The sequence below is a fragment of the Microtus ochrogaster genome, unplaced genomic scaffold (assembly GCF_000317375.1).
Source record: "Microtus ochrogaster isolate Prairie Vole_2 unplaced genomic scaffold, MicOch1.0 UNK61, whole genome shotgun sequence".
Classification (NCBI taxonomy): Eukaryota; Metazoa; Chordata; class Mammalia; order Rodentia; family Cricetidae; genus Microtus; species Microtus ochrogaster.
The window spans coordinates 274,344-298,741 of NW_004949159.1; the positions used below are offsets into that span (position 1 = coordinate 274,344).

Genomic DNA, 24,398 nt, shown 5'->3' on the forward strand with positions numbered 1-24,398 from the left:
TAAGAAGGAAAGGCTATCCATCCTAAATCCCTAAGAAGGAAACTTACTGGGCTCTTCTATTAGTTAAAATAAGAAGGAAAGGCTATCCATCCTAAATCCCTAAGAAGGAAACTTACTGGGCTCTTCTATTAGGCAAAAACCGACCTGGGCCGCATGCCCCTCTAGAAGGCTACCATGCATGGGGCAAGCAGCTGCAATAGCGGGCAGAATTTTGTCAAGTAATTTCTGTTTTCGCTCCTCTCTGAACACACAAAACACACACTACACTGGGGCTTCCTCTAAAATCTGCGGCTATTAGGAGCCCATCTCTTAAGCAAAGGCAAGATTGATACAGTACAGCCACAACTTGGGTTAAAAACAAAAGCAACGGGCTGGAGAGATGGCTCAGTGGTTAAGAGCATTGCCTGCTCTTCCAAAGGTCCTGAGTTCAATTCCCAGCAACCACGTGGTGCCTTACAACCATCTGTAATGAGGTCTGGTGCTCTCTTCTGGCCTGCAGGCATACACGCAGACAGAATATGTATACATAATAAATAAATTTAAAAAAAAACCAAAAAACCAAAAAACCAAAAAAAAAAACAAAAGCAACACCCAGACTCTACCACATGGGGCAGTGTTCAGGGTGGAGCCTGCAGTTCCCTGCTTGCAAATCCCATGAACATGGAGTAGCCAACCATTGCATATTCCCTTGTTGAGTAGCAGGCTTTTTTTTTTTTTTTTTTTTTGAGACAGGCTCTTGCTATGTAGCCTAGGCTAACTTTAGCCATCCTTCTGCCTCAGCTTTCCCAATCCTCGTATTGCAGATGCCCACGGTCATGCTTGCCTCTGAGATATTTTAATTATGCTTCTCCCTTTAAAACGTTCCTCAACCTTCAGAAAAGAGTTTACTGGTGTGAGGAAAGGAACCCAGCCATCAGAATAACGTGATGAAAGCCACACGCTGCGAAATGTTTCACGTCATTTAATCCCCATCAAATGTATCATCTCCCTCTCCCAGAAAGGTGTCTGATGAATGAAAAACTTTTCATACCTCAAAGTTTACTGTATTCACTCAGGCTAAAAATTAAAGTCAAGTTTGCCGCTAAAGGGTAAGAAAGGGCACCCTGCAGTAAATAGGTTCTTTTGCTACTCCATGACAAACTGGTACCGGCCACAGTATGTATAATTACCACAGGGCAGTGAAGACAGACACACAGATACGAAAGGAAGCACAGAAGGTAGGTACAGTGGGAGACCGGACAGAGGAGAAGGGCGGAGCTTAACCTTTTGACCATCCAGAGGACTCCCTACAGAAGCCCGAGGAGCCCCAGCGTCCTGTAAGGCAGAAGAGAAGAAGTGAAGAGCGGCAGGCACATGCAGCGGGATTTCCAGATTCCCTTGAATGGGACGTTGGTGGTGGTGATACTGAGCTTGAGGCTTCTGAGGGGAAATCTGTGCTCAAGGACAGGGAGAAGAGGCCACTTGATCCTTCAGACTTGTTTAACACTTTCTTGGGCCTCTGGTTGGCTTTTCATTTGAGACTACGTCTAAACCCTCTAATTGGGTTAACAGAATTATAAAGTAGGTTACACCAGCTCCACAAGATGACTTTTTCTTTGGTAGGAGCAGGGGCGTAAGATAGCCCTTTAGATCTCTGCCAGTTAGTGTTTTATGATCAACTACATAAAAGAGGGCAGAGGTTCTCTTTTCTGAGCAAAGGGGGTCTAATTTTGGCTGACACTAAGAACACGATGGGGACATTTATTAGCTTACTTCAACGACCATGAGCGAAATGGTTTTTCCATACAAAGCCATTTTGCATTAAAGCATAGGACAGTTTGGGAAGCATGAAGATACTGGGAAGGAAAGTATGGGGATCAACACCAGGTACCAAGCAGTGGGCATGCTCTGGTCATCCATCACGGCGGTGTCAGGCATCTGCCCAGTGAGCACCACCTGCGAGGCTGACGGGACAGCAACCCTGCTTTCCTGCGACGTGCCTGCTACTTCCCACACAACGGATCTCAAGAGCGGAGTCCAGAAAGAGTGTGGGAAGAGTAGGCAAAATGGCCATTATTTCCCAGGAAGCTCACAGCAGCGTGGTACCTGATTGGCTGCTGTGTCTTCTGGCTCTTGGACGCTGAAGACATTTGCACTGTCAGCACCGAGCAGGCGGCGAGCCATTCTTTCCTCATAGGTTAGCCTCTGCAAAACAAGCCACAGAAACACCAAATTAGGGGAACATCGGGTTTATGCGTTGCTAATAGAAAAAACAATAAAAACATAGACTCGGTTTTGACATTTTTCTGTCTCTCCTTGGCTTCATAGCTCTACCCGAAGAGTCTGTTTCTTTTCCTGGCTTCATTCAGGAAGGAATGGCCTTCCCAGGACCTTCTCTCCTGCTTCTGCTTCACGTGGCCTAATCCAGTGCTGGGAGATGAGGTAACTAATTCTGGCAGCTCCCACCTGATAGGACATAGATCCAAGTGAGCGATAAACCACCAGGCTGAACACACATAGGATGCTTGTGTTGTCTTTATCTTAGAAAAAAGAAACAGAGGAAAAAAGGGTGCTTTTTAGAACAGCAGAAGGCTTAAAGGCAAAGTTCTCAAAGACCTCCACAGGCTTTGGAATATCCATGTTGGTTCCAGAGCGACAGAAAGAGAGTTGCTAAAAGGGCAACATACGGGCCACTGCGAGGAAAAGCCGATGTTGATGGCAGAAACAATCCCTCCAGTCAGTCCCCACTCCATGTGACACAGAATACACTCAGTCAATAGGAGCACATGGCAGTAGTCTGAGGTCAGCTCCCCTGGAAGGACACTGCCTCGGCCCCTGTGCATTGTAAGCAGCTGGAACAAAAACTCGTAGCTGGAGTAAGGACGAGCCAGCATCCAGCATCCAGCATCCAGCATCCAGCATCCAGCATTCGTGACTTCTCAGATGTACACTGTCTGCCCACTGGGAGGAAGGCCATACTGCTGCTCCCTCTAGCTGTCTGCTGGGCTGGTTCTGTGTGTGACATGCCAGGCGCCTAGTGACCCTTGTGCGTTGTTCCTATGCGCCTTAGAATTACAGATCTTGGAGGAACTTTGAGAGCTCCCCATCCCTTTAGGGGTATTTTCAAACAAGGGATTGATTGGAAATAAGGAATAATTAGTAGGGTAGAATCTAGAAATATATAAAAGTACAAGCATTATTTTAGACGAGCCCTCAAATTTCTGAATGTCAACACAAACAGTATTCAACATTCTCTAATCAGAAAAATATGTTGGATGGGTTTACAGTTTCCAGTAATTGCTGGTTCTGGTCCCAGCTGAAACTGGGAAGTGAAACAGATCAAATGCCAAATAGCACTAAGGTTGAAATGATTTCATTTGCTAAAGAAACGGCAGGGGACACGAAGAGGGTGTGTGAATCTTGCAGGGAGCGATTCGGTCCAGGGATTATGCAAAGTGATTTTATCAATTCTCTTAACCCAAGGGAGGTCAGTTTTTAAACGGAGGTTTAAATCTCTGCTCTGTTACAAAGTCTCCCAAGCGCTGTGGTGGAGAACACTGTCTTCAGTAGGGGGCCTGTTCCACACAGGCAGAACTAGCAACTGGTACCTACTCCATCACCAAGATGTCCCCAGTTACCCTGAGAGCCAATTTCACTTCAACTGTTTTGTTTCTATGCCACTGTGCTGCGTGGAAATGCAAACCCTTGTCCGGAGAAGCCAAAATAAGTGACAGAGTATTATGTAATGCTATGAACAACTCATTGGAGAATTCTCTTTTTGAAAAGAGGAACCTCGCTTTTCTTGTCCAAAACTAGCGAATGTGGGATTGATGAAAGTGACTGTGAGGGTTTCGTTATTGCTAAACAGATAAATATAAATAATGTATACATACAAGAGTCATAAAATATATGCAAGTCAAGTAAGAAGTATCCATACCAATAATAGGGTTGAGTTGTAGCGTATAAAAGTTTTATTTTTTTATCCAAGAGAAGCCCCATCCATAAGGAATATTTAAATAAAAAAAAGTAGTGTGTCCTAGTGGGATTTGGAGAGATGCCCTCACCTGGCTAGAAAACAGTTCCCATAAGCATCTGTTTGAATCTCCCGAAGGCTTTGTTGACAGAGCCAGGAAAAGCATCCAGACTGTGTGAGGGCTTGTCAGGGGTCATGTTTCCCTCTTCGCAGAGCCCAGAGCCCAGAGCCCAGAGCCCAGGCAAGTGAGCACCACAAAGCTCACGAGAAGCTTAATCTTTCTTAGATTAAGAACACTTAATCATGGAAACCAGCGTCTAACTTTCCTCTGTTCTCCAGCCTGCCAATTAAACGAGGCTCATCCACATTTTTATCGATGTTTCACGATTAAAAATCCCAGAAAGCTACAGTGTTTTCTGTTCTGAAAAGGCGTCTGAGAGGACTTTATTCAGTGGCTCCTTCTGCTAAAAAGCCAAGTTTATTATTCTAGTATTTCATGGTTAGTCAAAAAAGACCCATCTCTTAGGTTCAGGCTGCCTGATTTGCTAGCTTTCCTGAGCCCTTGAAAACCTCAAGATGATATGAAAAGGTAAGTAAGCAAACCAATACAGCTATGGGATATCTAAGTAGTTTATGCACACAGTCGCTAACCCATAGCCTTAAAGCATAAGTAGTCTGGGTTGTCAAGCTTGGAAGCATTGCTTTAAAGCTCCGATCAAGACGGTGGGACAGGAATTACTCAAGGTGGTGGAGCAGGGTCTATTCTGTCAGGGAGGGTACGGTTCCACCTTGGCAATGGTTTCACTAGCACAGGTTATTCTGAGTGGAAGCCTTTCATTCCAGTTCACGGCTTATCGTGCCTGTGATCCCAGATCACCTTCCTGTTTCCTCCCAAGGAGCCACCGAGCTAAGGTGGAATCTCTGTGGATGTAGACGGCTTATAGTGGCACCATTAATCATGTGTTGTGGTCTCAACCCCAGTAGCTGCCCTTCCTACTTCCTTTTCTTTCCTGTTCACCACGAGGGATGCTGAGAACAGCCTGGTGGGTAAGTCTTATAAACCAGGAGAAGGGATTTGGGGAGTGGGGAGCTAGGATTCCGAGTAAAGCCCCTCTTCCATCAGTACCGGCTGGCCATTGTTCAGAAGGTCCTCCTTGAAGCGAAGTTTCCGCTCCAGGTCTTGAATGACAGCATCCTTTGTGCCTTGAATCTCCTCATCGGAGGCTATTCTAGCAGTTCTGCTGGCCTTCTTCGGAAATCCCCTGCGCAACGAAAGCAGAAGGGGTACAGTCAACAGGAGTCCAAGTCAAACAAGTTCAACAACGGAAGCACAATGTAGCAAGATGCCAATCACAATTTATCTCTTTAAAACACGTAAGTCATTCATATGAAGAGAACCACGAAAGACGCTTTTAGGAGTTCGGGAAGCACCAACTGACATCAGTTCTTGGAGAAGGTTCAGATACCTAAGAGGCATCTTCAATGGTGAGGTAAGTGCCACCGATGGGATGCCTGTGTTTCAATCCTGGGGGGTAGGAACGTGAAGTGGAAAGGCTTGCTCTCAGGTTTAAACAGACACGACCTAGATCTTGTCAAGTTTCTTAAAGTTGCTTATTAAGTACATATAAAATGAATACAAATCAATGAAACATGAAAGTTAAGAGGGCTTGAAAAGGGCAAATTCCTCTCATGATTTTTTTTAATATTTATTTATTTATTTGTTTGTTTGTTTATTATGTATACAATGTTCTGTCTGTGTGTATCCCTGCAGGCCAGAAGAGGGCACCAGACCTCATTACAGATGGTTGAGAGCCACCATGTGGTTGCTGGGAATAGAACTCAGGACCTTTGGAAGAGCAGGCAATGCTCTTAACTGCTGAGCCATCTCTCCAGCCCTCCTCTCATGATTTTTTTAAAAAAATTTCTGGTCCTTCATAAGTCACTGTGTTCAACGACAGGACTTGCCTCATTATAAGTCACCCGTCATTTGGCAGAAATACCTGGGGTCATGATTTTGGGGATGTAGCTCAATTGGTAGAGTGCTTGCCTAGCACGCACCAAAACCTGGGTTCTATACTCAGCACAGAGATTAAACTATGTGTAATGCCTGTCATCCGAGCACTTGGGAGGTGGAGGCAAGAGAGGCAGGGGTTCAAAGTCATTCTCAGCTACATAGCAATTCAAAGCCAGCCCAGACTACACAATACTCTGTGTTAAAAAAGTGAAAATCCTTCATGTGTCTTATACATTTTATACATAGAACCCGAGGGCATTCTATACAGAATCCTTAGTGTGCCTGTATGTAGTGTGACCCATCACAGAAAAACATGTGTGGGACTTTTCATGTACAATATCACATGAATGCACCAAACAGTGTGTATTTGGGAGTTCAAAAACTCCGTTTTTACATTAGGGTTATTCGACCTGAATAACGTTTGTGACTTCCCCTCCCATCTCCACGCATCCATCTGTTTGACTAATGTAAGCCTGAGTTATAAGACATTTGTTGTCATTTTACACAAGAGGACTCTGGCTGGCCTGCATGTCTTAGCATGAGCTGGTAAGCCGTAAATCTAATAGGTCACATTATAGGCAACTCTTCTTTCTGAGGGCTGCAGCAATTCCTGTACTGTGCGCCAGGGGGCACCAATGCTGCATGTTGGGTATGTGTGGACGCCTGCCGGTGTCTTCTGCAAACTGCTTTCTATTTCTCTGTCTCTGCCCTGATCGCCTCAGTGGGCAGAAATCAGAGAGCCCGAATGTGATGCAAAGGGAAAATGAATGACCTCTCGCCACCTTATTCAACACAGTTGAATTCTAAGATTAAAAAAAAAAAAGAAAAGCAAGTTACAGAAAAACACATTTAGTACTTCCACTTACAACTTCCACTTACAACTTCCACTTACAACAAGGCAAAAGCTAGTCTGGTGTAGGTCGGTGGCTCTCTGAGCGTAAGAGTCAAAGGGTCACCATGACACTGAGGAGCTGTCAGTAGTGGATCTGCAACCTCGTCCAGACCTGATTCAGTAGAATCAGCAACTGCTCCGGGTGCTTCCGACACATGTGAAGGCTGGATAAGCAAACCCAGGGAAACACACACATGTGGTAAAATAGGGGTGACCAGCTCAGGAATTCAGGGTATTGGTTAGCTCGAGGGACAGTTAGGGTAGGGCACGTAGCCGGTGAAAGGTCACACAGGGCTTTCAAAGGTACAAGAAATGAATGCTTGGGTTTATTACTAATACATTATCAGTACATATAAATGATATATATCTTAACTTATGTATCTTACATCAGGATATTTCTAAATGATACAAAAGCTTATGTTGGATGGTGGGTGGCGCACGCCTTTAATCCCAGCACTCGGGAGGCAGAGTCAGTTAGATCTCTGTGAGTTTGAGGCCATCCTGGTCTACAAGAGCTAGTGCCAGGACAGGCACCAAAGCTACACAGAGAAACCCTGTCTCGAAAAAACAAAACAAAACAAAACAAAACAAAAAGCTTACTGCAAACATGTCAACGCATCACCCCGACGACATTGTTTACTATGGTAAGAAGCAATGGATTTACTAGCTTTTGGTTTCTTATTTTCCTGTTTAAACTTGGGGGAAAAAGAAAGCTGAAAGAAGCAAGCAGGAAATGTGGGGTTGCTATAAGTGCTCCACACCCTGATACTGTCTATCCCGGGGGCTGTGCACCTAGTTGGCCCAGCTGCCATTCTTCCCTGTGGTCCAGGATTCATTGATTCCTTCTTGAATATTTCTGATTTAGTTCGGTGTTAATCCAGAGTGCTGAGAGAGGAGCTCTCCTATCCCGACGCAAGGCTGGTTCTAAGTCAATTTGAGTTTTTGTTTGTTCGTTTGCTTTTTTTCCATTCTTCTAGGTATTAGTAGTTTAATAAAGGCAAACGACATGCCTTGGCCACGGAGAGAAGTGGAAGTGAGCGAGGAGGTCATGTGTTCCATCTCTAAAGGAGACACAGGGAGACATGTCCCTCTTCTCTCATTGGTAGAAACAGAATGTCCCCTCCTAGCTTTGTTTTGTAAGTCGGCAAACCCCATTAATTATTTCATCTACTTGTAACCTAGTCTTCTGATACAGAGGAAAATATCTCAGCTAATAACACCCGTTTCCATTCTGGATAGTTCAGTCACATTGCCCCAGCACACCAGAGTTAAACATTAAAGAAACAAAATCTTTGACATCTTTAACTTTTGTTCTGTTCCCTGAGAAGTGATCTTGAGATTTAGGGAGATCTGAAGAGGCAGAAAAGTAGGCGGCAAACTTGCTTAAGGCACCAGTACGGTCATATGAATTATGAATTAGAATTCTGCTTTTAGTATCATGCAATCATTCAACAAAAATGCTCATGGTTTTCTGGGTTTCTTATACAGACTGCTTCCAGATTTCACATTAAGGTCCCCTTGGAAACAAAAGTGCCGAGGCTATCCCGCTGGTAATGTCCATGTTTGTCTTCATGCATCTATCCTATGACTATCTGTATTCTCGAATGGTCTCTTTCTCGCTGTGTCTCTTTTGCTCACCCCAGATGTTTCTGCAATGAGTGAACATATGTATTATTTATCTTCACTTCTGTCTTCCTCTCTTTTTCCTTCTCAGGCATGCTAGTGCCGAACCATCCGAAGTCAAATGACATGTAAATAGCCAAGCTCGGGGCAAGTAAACATTACACAATTTTGGAAGAGAGCTTTGTGCCGCTTTTGCCACAGCCCCAGAAACAGAATAGTTGGCTTCTGAAGTCACCTTAAAGACAAAACTGAGGACGGCAAAGCGTGGGCGCATGAACTGCGCATGCGTGCGATGAACCAGTTTCTCAGCCTGAGCAGTCTAACCACACTGCGCAGCCGTGGCTGAGCAGCTTCTGAGTACAGAAGACTCCCTGTGGTGCTGGGTTTTAGGCACAAGTAAGAACCAAAGGTGAAGCTGGGGATGGTGGTGCTCACCTTTAATCCCAGCACTTGAGAGGCTGAGGCAGTCAGAGCTCTGGGAGTTTGGCGAGGCCAGCCTGGTCTACAAAGCGAGTTCCCAGGACAGGCAAGACTGTTACATAGAGAAATCCTGTCTCGAAAAAACCGAAGAACCGGAAAACCAAAAGAAAAAAAAAAAGAGAGAGAAAGACCAAAGGCATAAGAAAGTGAATGTGAAGAACAGAAGAGACGATGTAAATGAAAGAATCACAGACTGTTTAACTGTCTGGGCCGGAGAACACCGTCTTTCCTAGAGTGGCTCCTGCTGGTTGGAAAGCGTTTTCCAGCGAGCTCGGCTTTTTTGGAGGGACTTAGAATAGCTGCTCTGGAACATTTCCATAGTGGAGCCATCTACCTTGGTGTGGTCTCATCCACTCAAGTATTTATCGTTTCAGTACAGAAAAGAAAAAGAACGAAGGGAAGGACATTTCACGGGGTGGTAAGAGCCACGGACTGTCAGGTGTATAGACAGGTGGCTTACATTAGCACGGTCAGGTGCCGTAGCTCAGAGTGTAAGGGGCACAAAGTGACTGCCTGTGTGGAGACCTATGGAGATCTGGATAGGCGGTGCATAGACCCTAAGGTCAGAATGAGCCTCGAGGGGCAACCGACAGCCACTGTGAACCACGGGGAAAGACATAGCGAAGACATCAGTCCTCATGCATAGTTGGAACATTAAAAAAAATTGGGGTGGGAGGGAGAGCTCATTGGAATAATTCAGAAACTATTTCAGGAGAGCAAGTTAGAAACTGCAAGGAAGGTTTGGGGTAATGTGTAAGACTGGTGTCAGAAATCAAAACGAAGTGTTTGGGAAGGGGAGACACAGGCAAAGAAAAGTGGTCCTGTTTCCAGAGCCAAGCTTTTGAATGCCCTGCTGGGGCCTGAAGTGACAGGGCTGTGGGTGCTTCCTTAGGGGGCCCTCCCTGCTTTTGACAAGCGAAGAAGAGCCAGCTCATTGGGGAACAAACAGGCAGCTGCTGACAAGGGCGGGGAGGGGGATGTTCTCTCTTCAGGTGATTTGTACAACTAAACAAAAATGCTTATTCAAAGTAAACTGTACTCAGACTAGACCTCTTCACAAAATCCCGCACTCAGAGGCAAACCTGAGGCAGTAAACAACTTGGAACAGGCTTCCCTGCTAAGTACTTCCGTGTGTATACACGAGGCCCAGCTGTCCACAGGACTGTCCCCTCTGGCTTTGACAGTAAGCCACTTGTCATTTTAAACAGTGTTCATGCGGTTGGGGCAAAGGCATTTTAGCGCATGTGAAGAGCACCTGGAAGGTAAGCTCTTCTGGGTCACGTCATCACCACGTGCCTCCACTTCAGGTCAGTTCTGGCAGACGCCGAAACAGCTCTGCAGAGTCCGACAGCTGGAGCTCCAGTCTGTCTTTCTGTCTTTCCAGCCACTCTAAACCCTTTACTCTACAGAAGCTCAGTGGCCTGAGGGTAACTCAGTTCCACAACCATTTCAGAGCTTGAATGAGCAGGCACTCTGTGATCCTTTCTGTTCGAGGGTGTCATACATTCAAGAATATGTAAAAAGATAGTTGCTTTGTTTGTTTGTTTTTAGTTTTTCGAGACAGGGTTTCTCTGGGTATCCCTGACTGTCCTGGAACTAACTCCCCCCCCACCCCCCTTGACCAGGTCTCTGCTTCCTGAGTGCTGGAATTAAAAATGTGCATCACCACCGTATGGTTAAAGATAGTATTTTTTTAATAAGCACTATTTTTAAACTGAAGTTTACTTCCATACTAAAATGGCTAAAACATAGAAAACTGAGTACCATAAGCTCTTACATAAAGGACTACAGTTAGCTTCCCCTTGTCTTCCGTGAGGAAAGAACCGAGAAGGGTGCACACAGCACCCTATCTGGCATTGTGTCCTTCCTGCCTGCATCTGCTTGAGCTACCCCTGGTCAAAGACATTTTCACAGAGCCACTGCCTACCTGCGCAAAGGCACGGGAGGCCTGTGAAGCTGCTGGGAAACACAGGCCCAGGATAGGAAACATCTTTGTGCGGGTGTCTAGTGATAGGACCCCAGGGGATGCTTCCAACCCCTGCAGTGGGGAATGGTAAGGCAGCCACCTATTTGTCTCAGAAAGACTGAAATAATAAGATGCCTGCCAGGTCCAATGCCCCTTTGTCTGCTGGGTTCTATTTTTATTGGATACTATTTAACCAACGGCTTGACTTAAAAAACAAGTTAAAATGCTCATAGATCTAAAACTTAACCGTAAACTGAGTCTATCACAATCAATTGTCTCCTTAAGACCGGAGGACTGTATTTCTTCAGTCTGGATTACACTACTAGAGACTGACAGAGACAATGCACTCTGGCATAGGTCACAGTAAGCTCTCTCTGCTCAGGCTTATTCCAGACATGGGAAATCCCTCACTTCCTACACAAAGCGCTATGAGGGTGTCCCCGGCGCCTGTCTCCTATACTCCAGGGGAAGAGGAGGGCACTGGAGGGCCTTACAGAGCTGGGTGAGTGCTCTTAGTGCATCCACAAGAAAGATATGCAGGCACATGCACTTATTTCTGACAAACGTGGGGTAATATTTCAGGCCAAAGCTCTAGTCGTAAGAAAAGAGGAAATTGAGAGATATCACACACTGGGTATGGTGGCACATGCCTTTAATCTCAGCATTTGGGAGACAGAGACAGGGAGATCAGGAGTTCAAGGGGACTCCAGTTACTTATGGGTTTGAGGCCAGGGTAGACTACATGAGACCTTGGCTTTAAAAAGCCAGAGACAAGAGGTGGGAGGTGGAGGGAGAGAGACAGAGATGAGAGCAGGGAGAAGGAAGAAGAGGGACTGGGAGGGACAGGGGAGAGGGACAGGTGCCATCTTAGTACTTAAGAGGAAGATGCCCGAAGAGAGCTGATGCTGTCTCAAAAACCAAGTAGAAGAGGCTGGAGCACTGTGGCTAGGCCACACCCCTTATGAGACAGAGGCTAACACTGAGGCTGAGCAAAAGCCAAAGTGCCCATCTGATCTTAGGGATGGAGTTGGTCTGCTCCAACCCCCAGACCTGGCACTGACAGACAGACAGCCCCCGGAGACTGAAACGCCCACGTCAGAGGAAAGCATGCTACCTGTCCACCAAACCCAAAGACTGGCTTCTTCAAGGGAGGGGAAGTTTTTTAGGACAAGACGGCTGCCACCTTATCATGGGTTATTGGTCTGGTGAGGAGTTGAGGACCTGTGACCTAATATGGCACTGGTACTGGGTGGCACAGAGTTTAGCAACTCTTGGTACAGTTTCCACAGGCGCAAATCAGTGTGGCTGATCCATTCTTTTTTTTTTTCGAGACAGGGTTTCTCTGTAGCTTTTTTGGTTCCTGTCCTGGAACTAGCTCTTGTATACCAGGCTGGCCTTGAACTCACAGAGATCGGCCTGCCTCTGCCTCCCAAGTGCTGGGATTAAAGGCGTGCGCCACCACTGCCCGGCCTGCGCCATTCATTTTCAAAGAAATGTTAAGAATGTCTGGACTCTTTTGTGGTGATAATTACATGTTGGCTCCGAAAAGTAATTGTGACACATGGCAGCCAGTGAGAATGAACAAGAGCTCCTCGTACAGGATGCAAGCCCTCAGAACTGCCATTCTTAGTGAATGTCAAAACCGAGGCTCGGGATGGACCACTGTCTCCACTTAAGGTGAGTAAGGTCCTGGCCACACAATGCATTTGAAAGACGAATCTGATCCAATTCTGTGTGAGCGGTATTAGGGCCGATTATTTATATGGTAATTGGTTAACTTCCTGGATGCAGGATTTGGTGGCATTTTATTGATGGAACTGTCTGCATCCTCACGCTTCTTGAATTGATGGCTGGCCTCTTTGTAGAGGCTAATGCTTCATTTTCTACCAGCAAAACAAGGGCTCAAACCAGAAAATGGGGAGAAAGTTTTCCTCGGGCCAACTCTGACTCAACTTTGAACAGAAGCCCATTATGGTATCATTACTATAGGAATCTATTTTTTGACTTCCATACTTATTTTGACTATACTATTTTCAGTTGGGATTTGAGAAGAAGCCAGATTTCCAACACGGAATTCATGTAATCAACATTTAGAAAGTGCCCAACAAAGCAAGCCCGCGCCACTCCTGGGTTAAGGCCAGCTACAGCAGTGGCCGAGTATTGTGATGTAACTGTATCCCAACCAGGGGAAGATTTAACTATGAATAAATGTAAATTCTTTTATTCCTCTTTTGTTTCTGGGCATCTGGCAAACTCTTCAGTATGATTTCAGTAAGAAGAGTAGAGACACAGGTTCTAGCTTGCTCTTGGCTGATATTCCCTCTTTTAATATTCTATTTTCCATTTTTGTCTGTTTATGTGTGTCCCTTTATATAAGACACACATGTGGCAATCAGAGGACACCTTGAAGTCATCAGTTATGTCCTTTTGCCATGTGGATTCCCAAGCTGAATTCAGGCCTTCATGTTTGGGGATAAGTCCCTTTCCTAACTGAGCCATCTTTCTCACCGGCACCATTCTGAGCCCTGCTTTTGGAGAGAGGGTCTCATGGATCCCAGACTTGATTCAAACTTAGTGTTTAAAGAAGGATGACCTTAAACTTGTGATTGCTTTGCCTCTACTGGAATGGTGGGATCACAGAAGTGCTGGGGACTGGACCCAGGGCTTCCACCACATTAAGTGAGCCTTCTGCCAACAGAGCTACACCCCCAGCCCCACACTTTCTTGTTTTTAAATACGCTGGGAAAGAAGAGCTAATGTCACTTTTACTTACTTTATCTTCCAGCAAATCTTATCAATAACTACATGGTATCTGGTTAGAAGGTTTTATAAATAATTTATCTTGTACAATTTAAAAAAATTTTAAGGTCATTAGGATGAGATTAGGAGCAGTAGATTTTAGATAATCTACAATAAAAAAACTGAGAGAAGAGGCAGATGATCCGATGCCTGGAGGCTAAACCACGATGTAATTTCCCCCTTGAGTTCATGTTCCCTTATTTGTCCCCACCAATATACAAAGCCACTGTGGTGGCTTCAATGAAAATGGCCCCCACAGGCTCACGTATTTGAATGCTTGGTCCCCAGTTGGTGGAACTGTTTGGGAAGGATTAGGAGGTGTGGCCTTGTTGGAGGAGGTGTGTCACAAAGGATGGGCTTCAAGGGTTCAAAAGTCGACACCAGGTCCAATCTCTTGTCTCCATGCCTCCTGCTTGAGGATCAGATATAAGCTCTCAGCTACGCCTCCAGCACCATGCCTGCCTGCTTGCCCTGGGCACCATGAAGGTCATAGATTCTTAACAGTCAGGAAACATGAGGCCCAGATTACATTCTTTGGTTTTGTATGTTGCCTTGGTCATGGTGTTTTATCACAGCAGGCAATAATAAAAGTAACTAAGGCAGGCATGTACGGTTTTCCCTTCTCACTAGATGTATTTAAAGTGTTGTTTCCTAATTATGTTTAGTCTTTCTAAAACACTAAGTATAAACTCAACCAAACCCCATCTAGTGTATGTAACACTGAGCTGAGCTGGGTTCAGTTTGGAGGTGAGGGGATGGACTTGAGAGTCAGACAGACTGGGATTCTGTCTCAGTTTAGTGACTGTGGAATCATGTTATGTTTGTGGGGCATCGGGACATATCTTAGTAATGTGCCCAATGAAATAATGTGACCTGTACGCTGCATAAATGGCAGCAAAAGCCACCTTCTTCATTACGGAAAGCACTGTGGAGACTTTGCTTTCGAGAATTTTAAGCAGCTGCATTCAGAGGGGACAGAATTTGGGTTATGGAAATGGATTGCCACTTGATTGCTGGGTGTGCTGTCTGAAGACCAGGAAAGGTAGGGATGTCAGATGCTACTTGGGACTCCTGGGCACGCAGGCTTGGGTGGAGGTGTGTGTGTGTGTGGGGGGGTGCTCACTGTCATGGGGAGTGTGTGCAAGTGAAGTCCCGGGGTGTGGGAGGCATGCAGGTGTCACTTACGCGGGGGTGACGCCCTTGGGCAGCCCCAGGGCATTGACAGCGACTGGTGGCGGCTGCGAGGGCAGCAGGGCGCTGAGGAAGGCTGCGGGAGTCTGACCAGGGCCGAAGCGGGCGGGCGAGGCGCAGTGCGAGGAGCTGGGCAGCGGTGGCGGAGGCGGTGGCGGCAGCGGGAACACGTCTGGCACCGGGAAGGCAGCTGAGGGGCTGAAGACGGGCGGCGGCGGTGGTGGCGGCGATGGCGAGGACGGTCCCCACATGGCCTCTGGTTCCACGAAGGGAGGCCCGGGCACGCGGCCGAAGGGCCTGGGCGTAGGGGACAGAGGCGATGGCAGGCTGGACGAGCTGGGGCTGGAGGTGGGTGTGGCCAGCCCCGACGCCGGACCCAGGTTCTGCGCTGCAATGAACTGCTTGGGACGAGCATAGTTGAAGGAGCCGGAGGACTGCATGGTGGCGGCGCGGGAGGCCAGCGTGCTCATGGGCTCCGCGGGCACCGGCGACACGCAGGCCGCGAGCTCGGGGAAGGCGGGCGGCGGCGGGAAGGGCGGCGACGGGGGCGCGCTGCTGCCGCTGCTGCTGCTGTTGCAAGGGAGACCCGGGGGCGCCGGGGGCCAGGCGCCCGATTCCTGCTCCAAGCGCACTTGGTTCTGCAGCTGCTGAAGCTTCAGAGGATCCCTGGGGACACACAGAGAGAAAAGTGACATTTTCAGAGAGGGGGCGCATCCCAGGTGGAGAGACACACTCCCTATACTCAGTATCTCACGGGTGCCTGACACGAGGTGGACCCTGAATATAGCACAGGTGTATAGTGAAAGCAGTTGGTTGATCCGCTATGGACAGAGAGGGCAATGATAATGACAATGGCTCATTTCAACCCTGTGGAAGGGGCTATGGGGATGGCTCTGTGCTCACAATGATCCAGAGCAAACACTGCTCTGGGCGAAGTTAGGTTCCCAGACCAATGGCTTCCAAAGGCCAGTAACCAGGCCCAGGGGATCCCTCACCCTCTTCTGGACTCCGAGGGCACTGCACTCATCCACATGCATTATAATTTAAAAGACCCTACTTTGCCTACTATGATTAAAGCTGTAGTATGATTTTCAATAGCCGTGTTGTAACAGAACCAGAAGAAGCACTAAGAAAAAAAATGTAGATGAGTTAACAGTCATTTGTAGACAAATTTGGAGGGAAAATTTTTTGTCAGAACAAAAAAGCTAAAATTAAGAACAAAAACCACTTGAAGCTATTTCTATAGATCCCAGTTGGTCTGCTTTGCCTCTTTCACTGTTCCCAACTCAATACTAATACTATTGCAAGTCGAGGTTTTCACTTCAAACTGGATGCAAAGGAATGATGTCTTATGATGGGGAAACTGAGGCAGGATGATTGAAGATTTGAGGACATCCTGGGCTACAGAGTAAGAACCTGGCTCCAAAAACAAAACAAAGCTGGGCATGCTGACTCATACCCGTAATCCCAGAAGTTGGAAAGATCAAGGGTTCAAAGCTCTGCTTAGCTACAGTGATGCATTTTCGTGGGTGTGTGGGTGTTTTTACCGGCATGTATACCTGTGCACCTCCTAGGTGCTGGGCTGTCTTTCCAGACGAATTTTCAGTTTTTTTTTTTTTAAATTGAAGTTACTGAGCAGCTAGAAACCCACTCTTTCACTCAGAGGCTTTCGTTCTTGTTTGGATTATCTGTACACCTGCTCTATTTTGTTCAGTCAGGCAAACACAGACGCCCATGGTTGGCCACAGGAACTTCAGAAGAACCAGGGCCTGAACAATCAGGTCAAGTTCCGTGAGAGGGCAAAGTTGTGCACTGCATTTTAAACTTTGAAAAAAGTGGGGGGAAGAGGGAGTAGGTAACTCGTGAATAAACTTGCTGCACCAATCATGAACCTTAGAGTTCAGAACCCACATTGAAGTTGAGTGTGGAATATTCCTTTACAATGTGTGAATATATGTCACTATAAGGCTGACTGGCCACTAGCTGGCCAGGATAAGGTTAGGTGGAAGAACCAAACTGAAAATGCTGGTAAGAAGAAAGGCAGAGCCAGGGAGTCGTGAGCAGAGAGAAACAAGATGGGCATTCTGTACTGAGAAAAGGTACTGAGCCAGGTAGCAGAGCCTAGGTAATTTAAAAGGGTTCATTTAAATGTAGGAGGTAGCTAGTAATAAACCTGAGCTACTAACTGGGCATTTGTAATTAATATTAAGACTCAGTTTACTTGGGAGCAGCTTGCAGGACAGAAACTTCTGCCTACAGCTGGGCACACCTGTAAACTCAGCACTCAGAAGGCAGTGACGGGGTCCCCAAGGCAGGATAGCTAAGTACCAGGAGAAGCAGTGAGCTCCGGACTGTGTGGTAGAACTGGCCTCCACCTTAAAGGCGGAGGGCAATGGAGGAAGAAGACACCAGATATCAACCCCTAGTCTACACATACACACATACACGTTGCACAGAAACATACATTCACCATGCAAACACACTACACACATTAAAGAAAATATTTGCCAAATGACTTTTGCTTGCTTATTTGTCCCCAGGCTAAACAAAGGTTCAAGAAACTCAAAGCACTAAAAGGAATGGAAGGGGCAGGCAGAAGAATTGAAGGTTTGCTATCAGAGGTCATTAGATGGAGGAGCATCGCAAGTTCTAACATCCTTCCTGTGCCTTTGACAATAATCCAGTGGAAAGAGGACACCTACATTCACGGAAAGGCAAAGAAATCCTTTCTGGAGAAGACAGCAAAGAGCGGTTGGTTCTCAATTCTTAATCTGTGCTAGGCATCAAAGATGTTTAATAACAAAGGACTTCGTGGGATCCCACTGAACTTAATTTGAGTGCTTTAAAAGCAGCCCAGCCGCGGCTGAGACTGGCCACTCCCATGAGATTCCAGATGGCCCTGTGGTTTGGTAGACTGTGGGGCACACGTGATCCCACTTCGTGTGTTTAGGGGCAGACTAGGAATAGAAGTTGTAAAAGCCGCCCACCAGCTCCAGAAACCATTGTGCAGGCAGCCACTCTCCCTCTGATTTCCTCCAACCCCTCCCACACCTGCCTTCCCTGGCTCCTTGCAGCTGTGGAGGATGCTGCTCCTGGTGGCTTTCCCCAAGGGCCTGCTCCCTAGGCTGCCAGCCTCGCTCTTCCCGCTCTTCCGGATAGCAGGAGAAACAGATGTCTCTGAAGACAATTTAAGTGTGGCCTGCATCAGCAAATAGCTGGGTGGCGCTGGGACTGTTCTGGAGACCACAGACTTTCTATCAAGGACGAGGGAACAGCTCCCTGGAACCACCTACATTGGTTTTGATTCTTTCCATAAAACCAGTCTTGCTCGAGGAAGAACTAGACAGTCCCTGCTTCCTGACTGTGAACACAGAGAGACCAGCTGCCTCAAGTCCCTGCTGCTATTAATTTTCTGCTACGATAGTCTATTTGAAAAAAAAAAATAGGAAGATGTGTTAACCCAAAATGTCGTAGAGTTGCCTGCGCACCGCTCGGAATAATCTAGTGGTTTGGGTCCTGTTGTATGTTAGAAGAGAAATGAAGACCCTCACCAGGATTGTTATTCTCCCATTTTTCAGTGCCTCAGCCTGTGGTTAAGAGCACAATGTTATGTTCGAGAAACAGAGGCAGAAACAGGACACCAAAACACGGACGATGAAATCTTCAAGCATCTGATTTGATTCACGCTGGAGCAGCAGTTGTATTTAAATGACCTTGACAGCAGAATCCTGAGATAACAAAATGTGCCATTTGAAACCGCCATCTCCACTTTTATCTGGTTGCATCTATGGAACTTGATTGTCACAGAGATGGGAAGGCAAAGAAAGTTAAAGACACCAGAAAGCTACATCCGTCCATGCTCTTTGGAAATCACACACAAGTTGTTTGTCATTACAAAAAAAAAAAAAAAAAAATTGGCTGTCTGGTTTCTCCACCTCTTTATCCTGCTGGTTTTTCTCTGAAAATGAAGCTACAACAAACCTTCTGGAAATCCTCCTTGTGCAAGAAATCCTGGCTCTGAGCTCCTGAAGGCCTTAGTCACAAGCACGCTTTTCAATGCCCTAGTCTCCAATCTTTGGTTAGACACAACTCACCCATCAGATTCTCCCCACTTCCTTCTTTCTCCTCTTCTCACCACACCCCCAATTCAAAAAGTCTAAGAATTTCCCTGCTCTTAACACACCCTACTGTTCTCCAAGTTTCAATACTGCAGGAAACAAAACCGCCCAGAGTTTCTGTGCAGCGCCTGTCACGGGCCATTTACAAACAGGAGAAGAGGAAGGGCAACATGCATCAGGTTAGAGAGAGCTCAGAATCCCTTTGATTCATTCACCTCAGCAGGCACGCCATCACGAAAGAAACTTGACCTTCGTGTAATTAAAACAAAAACAAAAACAAAAAACTGGGGTCATAGTTTCCTCCCAACATCGTTCTTCACTTTGACGGCTCCTTGCAGGGACAGCATCTAGGACCATTAGATTTTGACAGTTGCAGGTGTTTTGATGACAGAGGCTGGCTGGTTCGCAGAATCCCATGCTGGGCCTTTTTCTCCAAGTACTCAGTATAGAGATTTGTTAAAAGACGAGCACCTGTACTAACTGTTCTAACTTGGGGGATTGATGACCAAGCTCAAGATAAACGATAAGAAAAGAAATTTCTGGAAAACAACTTTTAAGTTAATTGGAAATTCCCAGTATCTCTCCTGGGATCAGTGTCTGGGTCCGGGTGGGGAGAATTAATCTGTCCCCTGTCCTCACTGATAAAGATGTAGTAGTCATAGCCACCAAGAGACCCTTCAGACAACAAGGACCAAGAACAGGTGTGCTTTAGGAATAACAATATTTCTTACACATTTCCTGTCATTTTTTGCCTGGAGGGCCCAGAAGCCACTGCAAGGTGAGGAGCTGCCGAGCATCTCCCTGGTCCTGCTGTTCATGGACAAGGAGTGCAGCTTCCGCCCTCCCATAACACTTAGCGAGGACTGCGCAGAACAGCCTCAGATGACAACGAACATTCTGACTAGAGCGCTTTGCCCTTTGGAGTTCATGTGGCACAAGTTCATGTGGTTCGTGGACGGCAGTGAAGAATTTTCGGGAATTTCACAGTGAAGGCAGAGTTTTGACTCAGAGCCCTGGGCATTCCCCAAATCTATTTTTCCCCCTCTGGTGAAATTAGCTAAGTATCCAGAGATGAGAAAGGTGAAGGCATTAATTTTGAGAATTTACAAGGAGTGCAATATAAAGCCCAGGGGGCCTCAATTCAGGTGTTGATTAAATTCTTTCTAAAACTTTACTATGCCAGTGTTTCACTAATTTTGTTTTTATTCCATTACTTATGCCGCAATCTATGGTCTCATACAATTAAAAACACACAGCAGCTTGTTTTGCTTAGTGCTGGCTCTTTGTTGCTGATTGTAAAAGGCCTAAAAATCACAATCCTGAGAAAGTTAATTTACATAATTAATATGTAAATCACAAAAGACCAATCACATATGTGTATGAAAATGCTATAATGAAATCCACCAGTTTGAATGTTAACTTCAAAATTAATTTTAAAAAGAGCAAAAAAAAAAAAGCCGAATGAGATCATATTACTCTGCCTTAGAGGGGTTATGAGTTCAAAAACAATTACAGATTCAAACACATTTTCCTAAGAACGGGAGGGTGAACAGGGACAAAGATGTGAGGTTTGTACAAAATATCACATAAGAGAATGGTAAAGCCAAGTTAAAAGTGACCCCTTCTTGGGAATAAGTATTATGTATTTCATGGATTGCCAAATAGCATAGGTTCCTATACAAAGTCCCATTCTTTGATCTTTAATTCAGTTTGAGACTTTTATAAATCTTGTTGACTCCATCCAGAGCCAGAACAGAACACAATTAATTTACACAGGATGGTTCAAGGGAGAAGTGGTCTGGTCACACTCCACACACGACTGGAGCTGCTTTTAGAGAGATCTGTCCTTTGCACTTAGAATAAGAGTAGAAAGACAGTAGCCTTGTGTCTCAATTAATAAAGCTGATCTCTGTTTGAAGTCATTCCCTGGAGAGAAATAGGAGGGGAGAGAGAGAGGGAAGAGGAGCAAAAAAGGGAGAGGGAGAGAGAGAAAGAGAGAGAGAGGGAGGGAAGGAAGGAGGGAGGGAGAAAGGGAGGGAGGGAGAGAGAGAGAGAGAGAGAGAGAGAGAGAGAGAGAGAGAGAGAGAGAGAGAGAGAGAAGAGGGGGAAGAGAGGGAGACGGAGAGAGGGGAGAAGAAGAGGGAGAGGGGAGACGAAGAGGGAGAGAAGGAGAGAGAGCAATTGCTTCTACTTTGTAATCTTCCTGGGAATTTCTGGGAAAACTGAAGGGTGACTTTATTTCTCGTTTGACACAAGAAATATGGACCAAGAGGTTGGGGGAGCTGTGGTCCGTCAAGTACGGATGAGATTGCTCATCAGAGCTGAATCCCGCAACTGACCCCAGAGAGGTGGAGAATTCTCATGCAGATCTGTGCAGAGCCAATGCTTTACAGGAGGAAATGGCCACGGGGGCCTCAGTGAAAGCTGCAGAGTCTGCTTCATTATGCTTACAGTCTCACCAAGTGATCAGGGTTTTTAGCCTGACAGAGCAGAAAAGACTCAGGATGGACTTAGATGATTCCTGCAGTCACGGGGAAACCTAATGGATCAAACCACGTGAAACACTGGCGTTCAGCCTCTTTGGGGGAGGAATGCAGGGTCAGGTTCTGGACATTTAACTAGGCATCACGGAGAAATGCCTGACATGATTTTCATTTCTGCTGCTTCAAAGGCCCGTGGACACGGCAGGAAGATATTAGTTGTTGGTTCCTATAAAAGCTGCGCTAATTTAGTGGACATTAAAGGAGCATGAGCTGTTCCCAGTTGAAAATGCATGCTATTAACTCCTAGCACAGATAAAGTACACTTTTGAACAAGTCTGTTTGCTAACCTTTTTGGTCGACGCTTCGGGTAGAATCAATGATCTCATGTCTAACTGAAACACCAAAGAAAACTCCCTGTGAGAAACATGTGGAGGACCCTTCAGATCTTAAGCATAAAATTTCCAGGAGGTTTTGAAGACCTGGGGTGGGAGGGGGAGTAACTAACCCTACATCTTACAATGAGACAAAGCATTTGGCATATTTGGGGATGGTTAGTATTTCTCGAACTTCCCATTGTAGAGGCTTCTACCATATCGTCTGTGGTTTCCATTTCAGCTACACTGAGCAGCCTCAAAACAAGGGTGTGCAGCCAGTGTTTGTAAGAATGGCTTACTACTGAGGGTCAAGGGTCACATCTTTGAAAACAATCACCGTTACCTGCTCACTCCAATGTCTTTACGAAACAGCAGCTCTTCCTCTTCCCTAGGCTCCCTTTCTAATTTCTTCTCGACAGTACCTTCACTGCTACTCACAGGCAAACTACTAAGTCAATATTTACCTAACTTAATTAAAGTCCCCAGATGTATCTGTTCCGTCGAGCTGAATGGCACTGAGCCACACAGAGCTGCCTGTTTCTACAGAGGCAATCTTAGAGGTAAAGCCACTAACTACCATAGAAATTATTTACAAGTGAGAACACAGAGTCAGCAAAACAGGAATGTTCCAGCACTTTCACTCCGGTGATACCATGGGCATTTGTATTCTTGGAGAATTGTTTATCCACCCTGGAGCTGGTTTTTAAATTTAAAGTGGAAATTCATAACGTAAGATGAGATCCTACTAAACTTTGAGATCTTATACCATGGCCTCGTGAGTCCTTTAAGATTTAATTGCAGTAGCGGGTTGGAGAGATGACTCAGAGTTTAAGAACACTGACTGCTCTTCCAGAGGACCTGAGTTCAATTTTCAGCAACCATATGGTGGCTCACAAGCATCTATAATGAGATCTGGCGCCCTCTTCTGGTGCACAAGCATATAAGCAGGCAGAACACTGTATACATAAAAAAAATAAATCTTTAAAAAAAAAGATTTAATCACTGTAAAGAAACTCCTTTTAAGAGAACTACCGAACAAGGATATCAGTCCAAATTTGGTATTTATTGGTGTGTATAGCAGAGGCATGAACACATCTCTCTCTCTTACACACACACACACACACACACACACACACACACTCATGCACACACGCATGCACGCATGCATACACACAAGCACACGCTATAAGTCCCAGAGGCCTTCCAGGGAGATCATCAGAGCATAGCCTTATTCAACCCTGACCCCAAGCCAGCCATCCCTCCTTCTAGGCTGCCTGTGTCAGGATTAGTGTCGGATAAGGTTCTGCTGTGTTGCTCGCCCTGGAAGGACTCTGGGACGTCCAGCATCCAAGCAAATCTCTCCAAAGTTCACACATGCTGTCACCTTGGGTATAAAGGCCATGCCATGCTGTTCAGTGCGGTCGCACTGCCTTTCTGATGGATCTGTGGCAAGCGACTCACCCGGCCCTGTCTTGATGCACTCTTGTCCCCTGTGGTCACCAACAAACCATCCTTGGTTTCCTTTTTCTGACCCTGGTTTGATTCCCTTTCTGGATCTTTCCTATGCTCTCTAAATCTGGTATCTCCCAAGATTTAAGGGTTTTCCTGACATTGCAACAAACCATCTTCACCCTCAAGCATGGTGGGCAGCATCCATGACTGGACTGGGATGCTCATGGCCAAAGGCCACAGCTTGGACGTTGACTTTCTTCATGCTCCTCTTTGTGTAGACCAGCTTCACTCTCATTCCCTGACCTTTGACTTGGGAAAGAGTTCTGGTACCCACTTCTACAAAACTTCTAACTTCGCATGTGCCAAACAGAGTGTCTCTCACCTAAAACTAATTTCTCCTCCTAACAACACCTGACATCCATAATCCCAGCAGCCGATGCCAGATGGTCCTAAAACCGCATTTTCAGCGCTGGTTCGGCGACATATTTTCATTCTCCCAAGTTAATCTCCTTGCTTTCTTCCTCCTTCATCTTTCCCATGCATTTCTCTATTTGTAGAGTCCTGCCTCTGCCTGCTTCTTTCAGTGTACTGAAGTGGTCTTGAGTCTCCAACATCCACGTCAAAGCCCATGTCCTCCTGCAGCCCCACCTAACACTGTCTCGCGTTCTTCCTCTTTCCTGCAGGTGGATCCAAGGCCCTGTCAAGAGCAGCTTCAGTGGCATCTCCCACCTATCAGGCAGGCCTCCCTGGGCCAGGCTAGTATTCTTTTGGGCTTCCTTATCATGACAGTGCATTATACACAAATGCCACTAAATCCCTGTGAAGAGACTGCCAGGCATATGTAGGAGAAGAAAATATGCCTTGTAATAGAAGGAAAGGAATTCACATATTTGTATTTATGAAAATATAACCTAAGTATTGGCACTTCTGTAATAACAGTAGTTACAATTTTGGCTTTGTAGTGTCCAAGATAAGAAACTTCCATCCCCAAAGAAGTGTGTTTGTGAACCTGGCAACAGAGTTCCTAATTTGGCATCTGCGAGGCACTCCATCG

At 46.0% G+C, this 24,398-nt stretch overlaps 1 protein-coding gene across 2 annotated transcripts in view; it reads right to left on the minus strand.

Moving 5' to 3' along the window:
* The window catches only part of Palld (palladin, cytoskeletal associated protein), a 389,783-nt gene that overhangs the window by 23,984 nt on the left and 341,401 nt on the right, over positions 1-24,398 (minus strand). Inside the window, exons 11-13 of one of the 2 annotated variants that reach the window (XM_026777380.1) lie at positions 5,079-5,214; positions 2,086-2,184; positions 1,264-1,314 (exon numbers count right to left, since the gene is read on the minus strand). In XM_026777380.1, coding sequence (XP_026633181.1) covers positions 1,264-1,314; positions 2,086-2,184; positions 5,079-5,214 — 286 coding nt within the window. Of the gene's footprint in view, positions 1-1,263; positions 1,315-2,085; positions 2,185-5,078; positions 5,215-14,911; positions 15,584-24,398 lie in introns of both variants that reach the window. The other variant, XM_026777381.1, reaches the window with a different exon arrangement.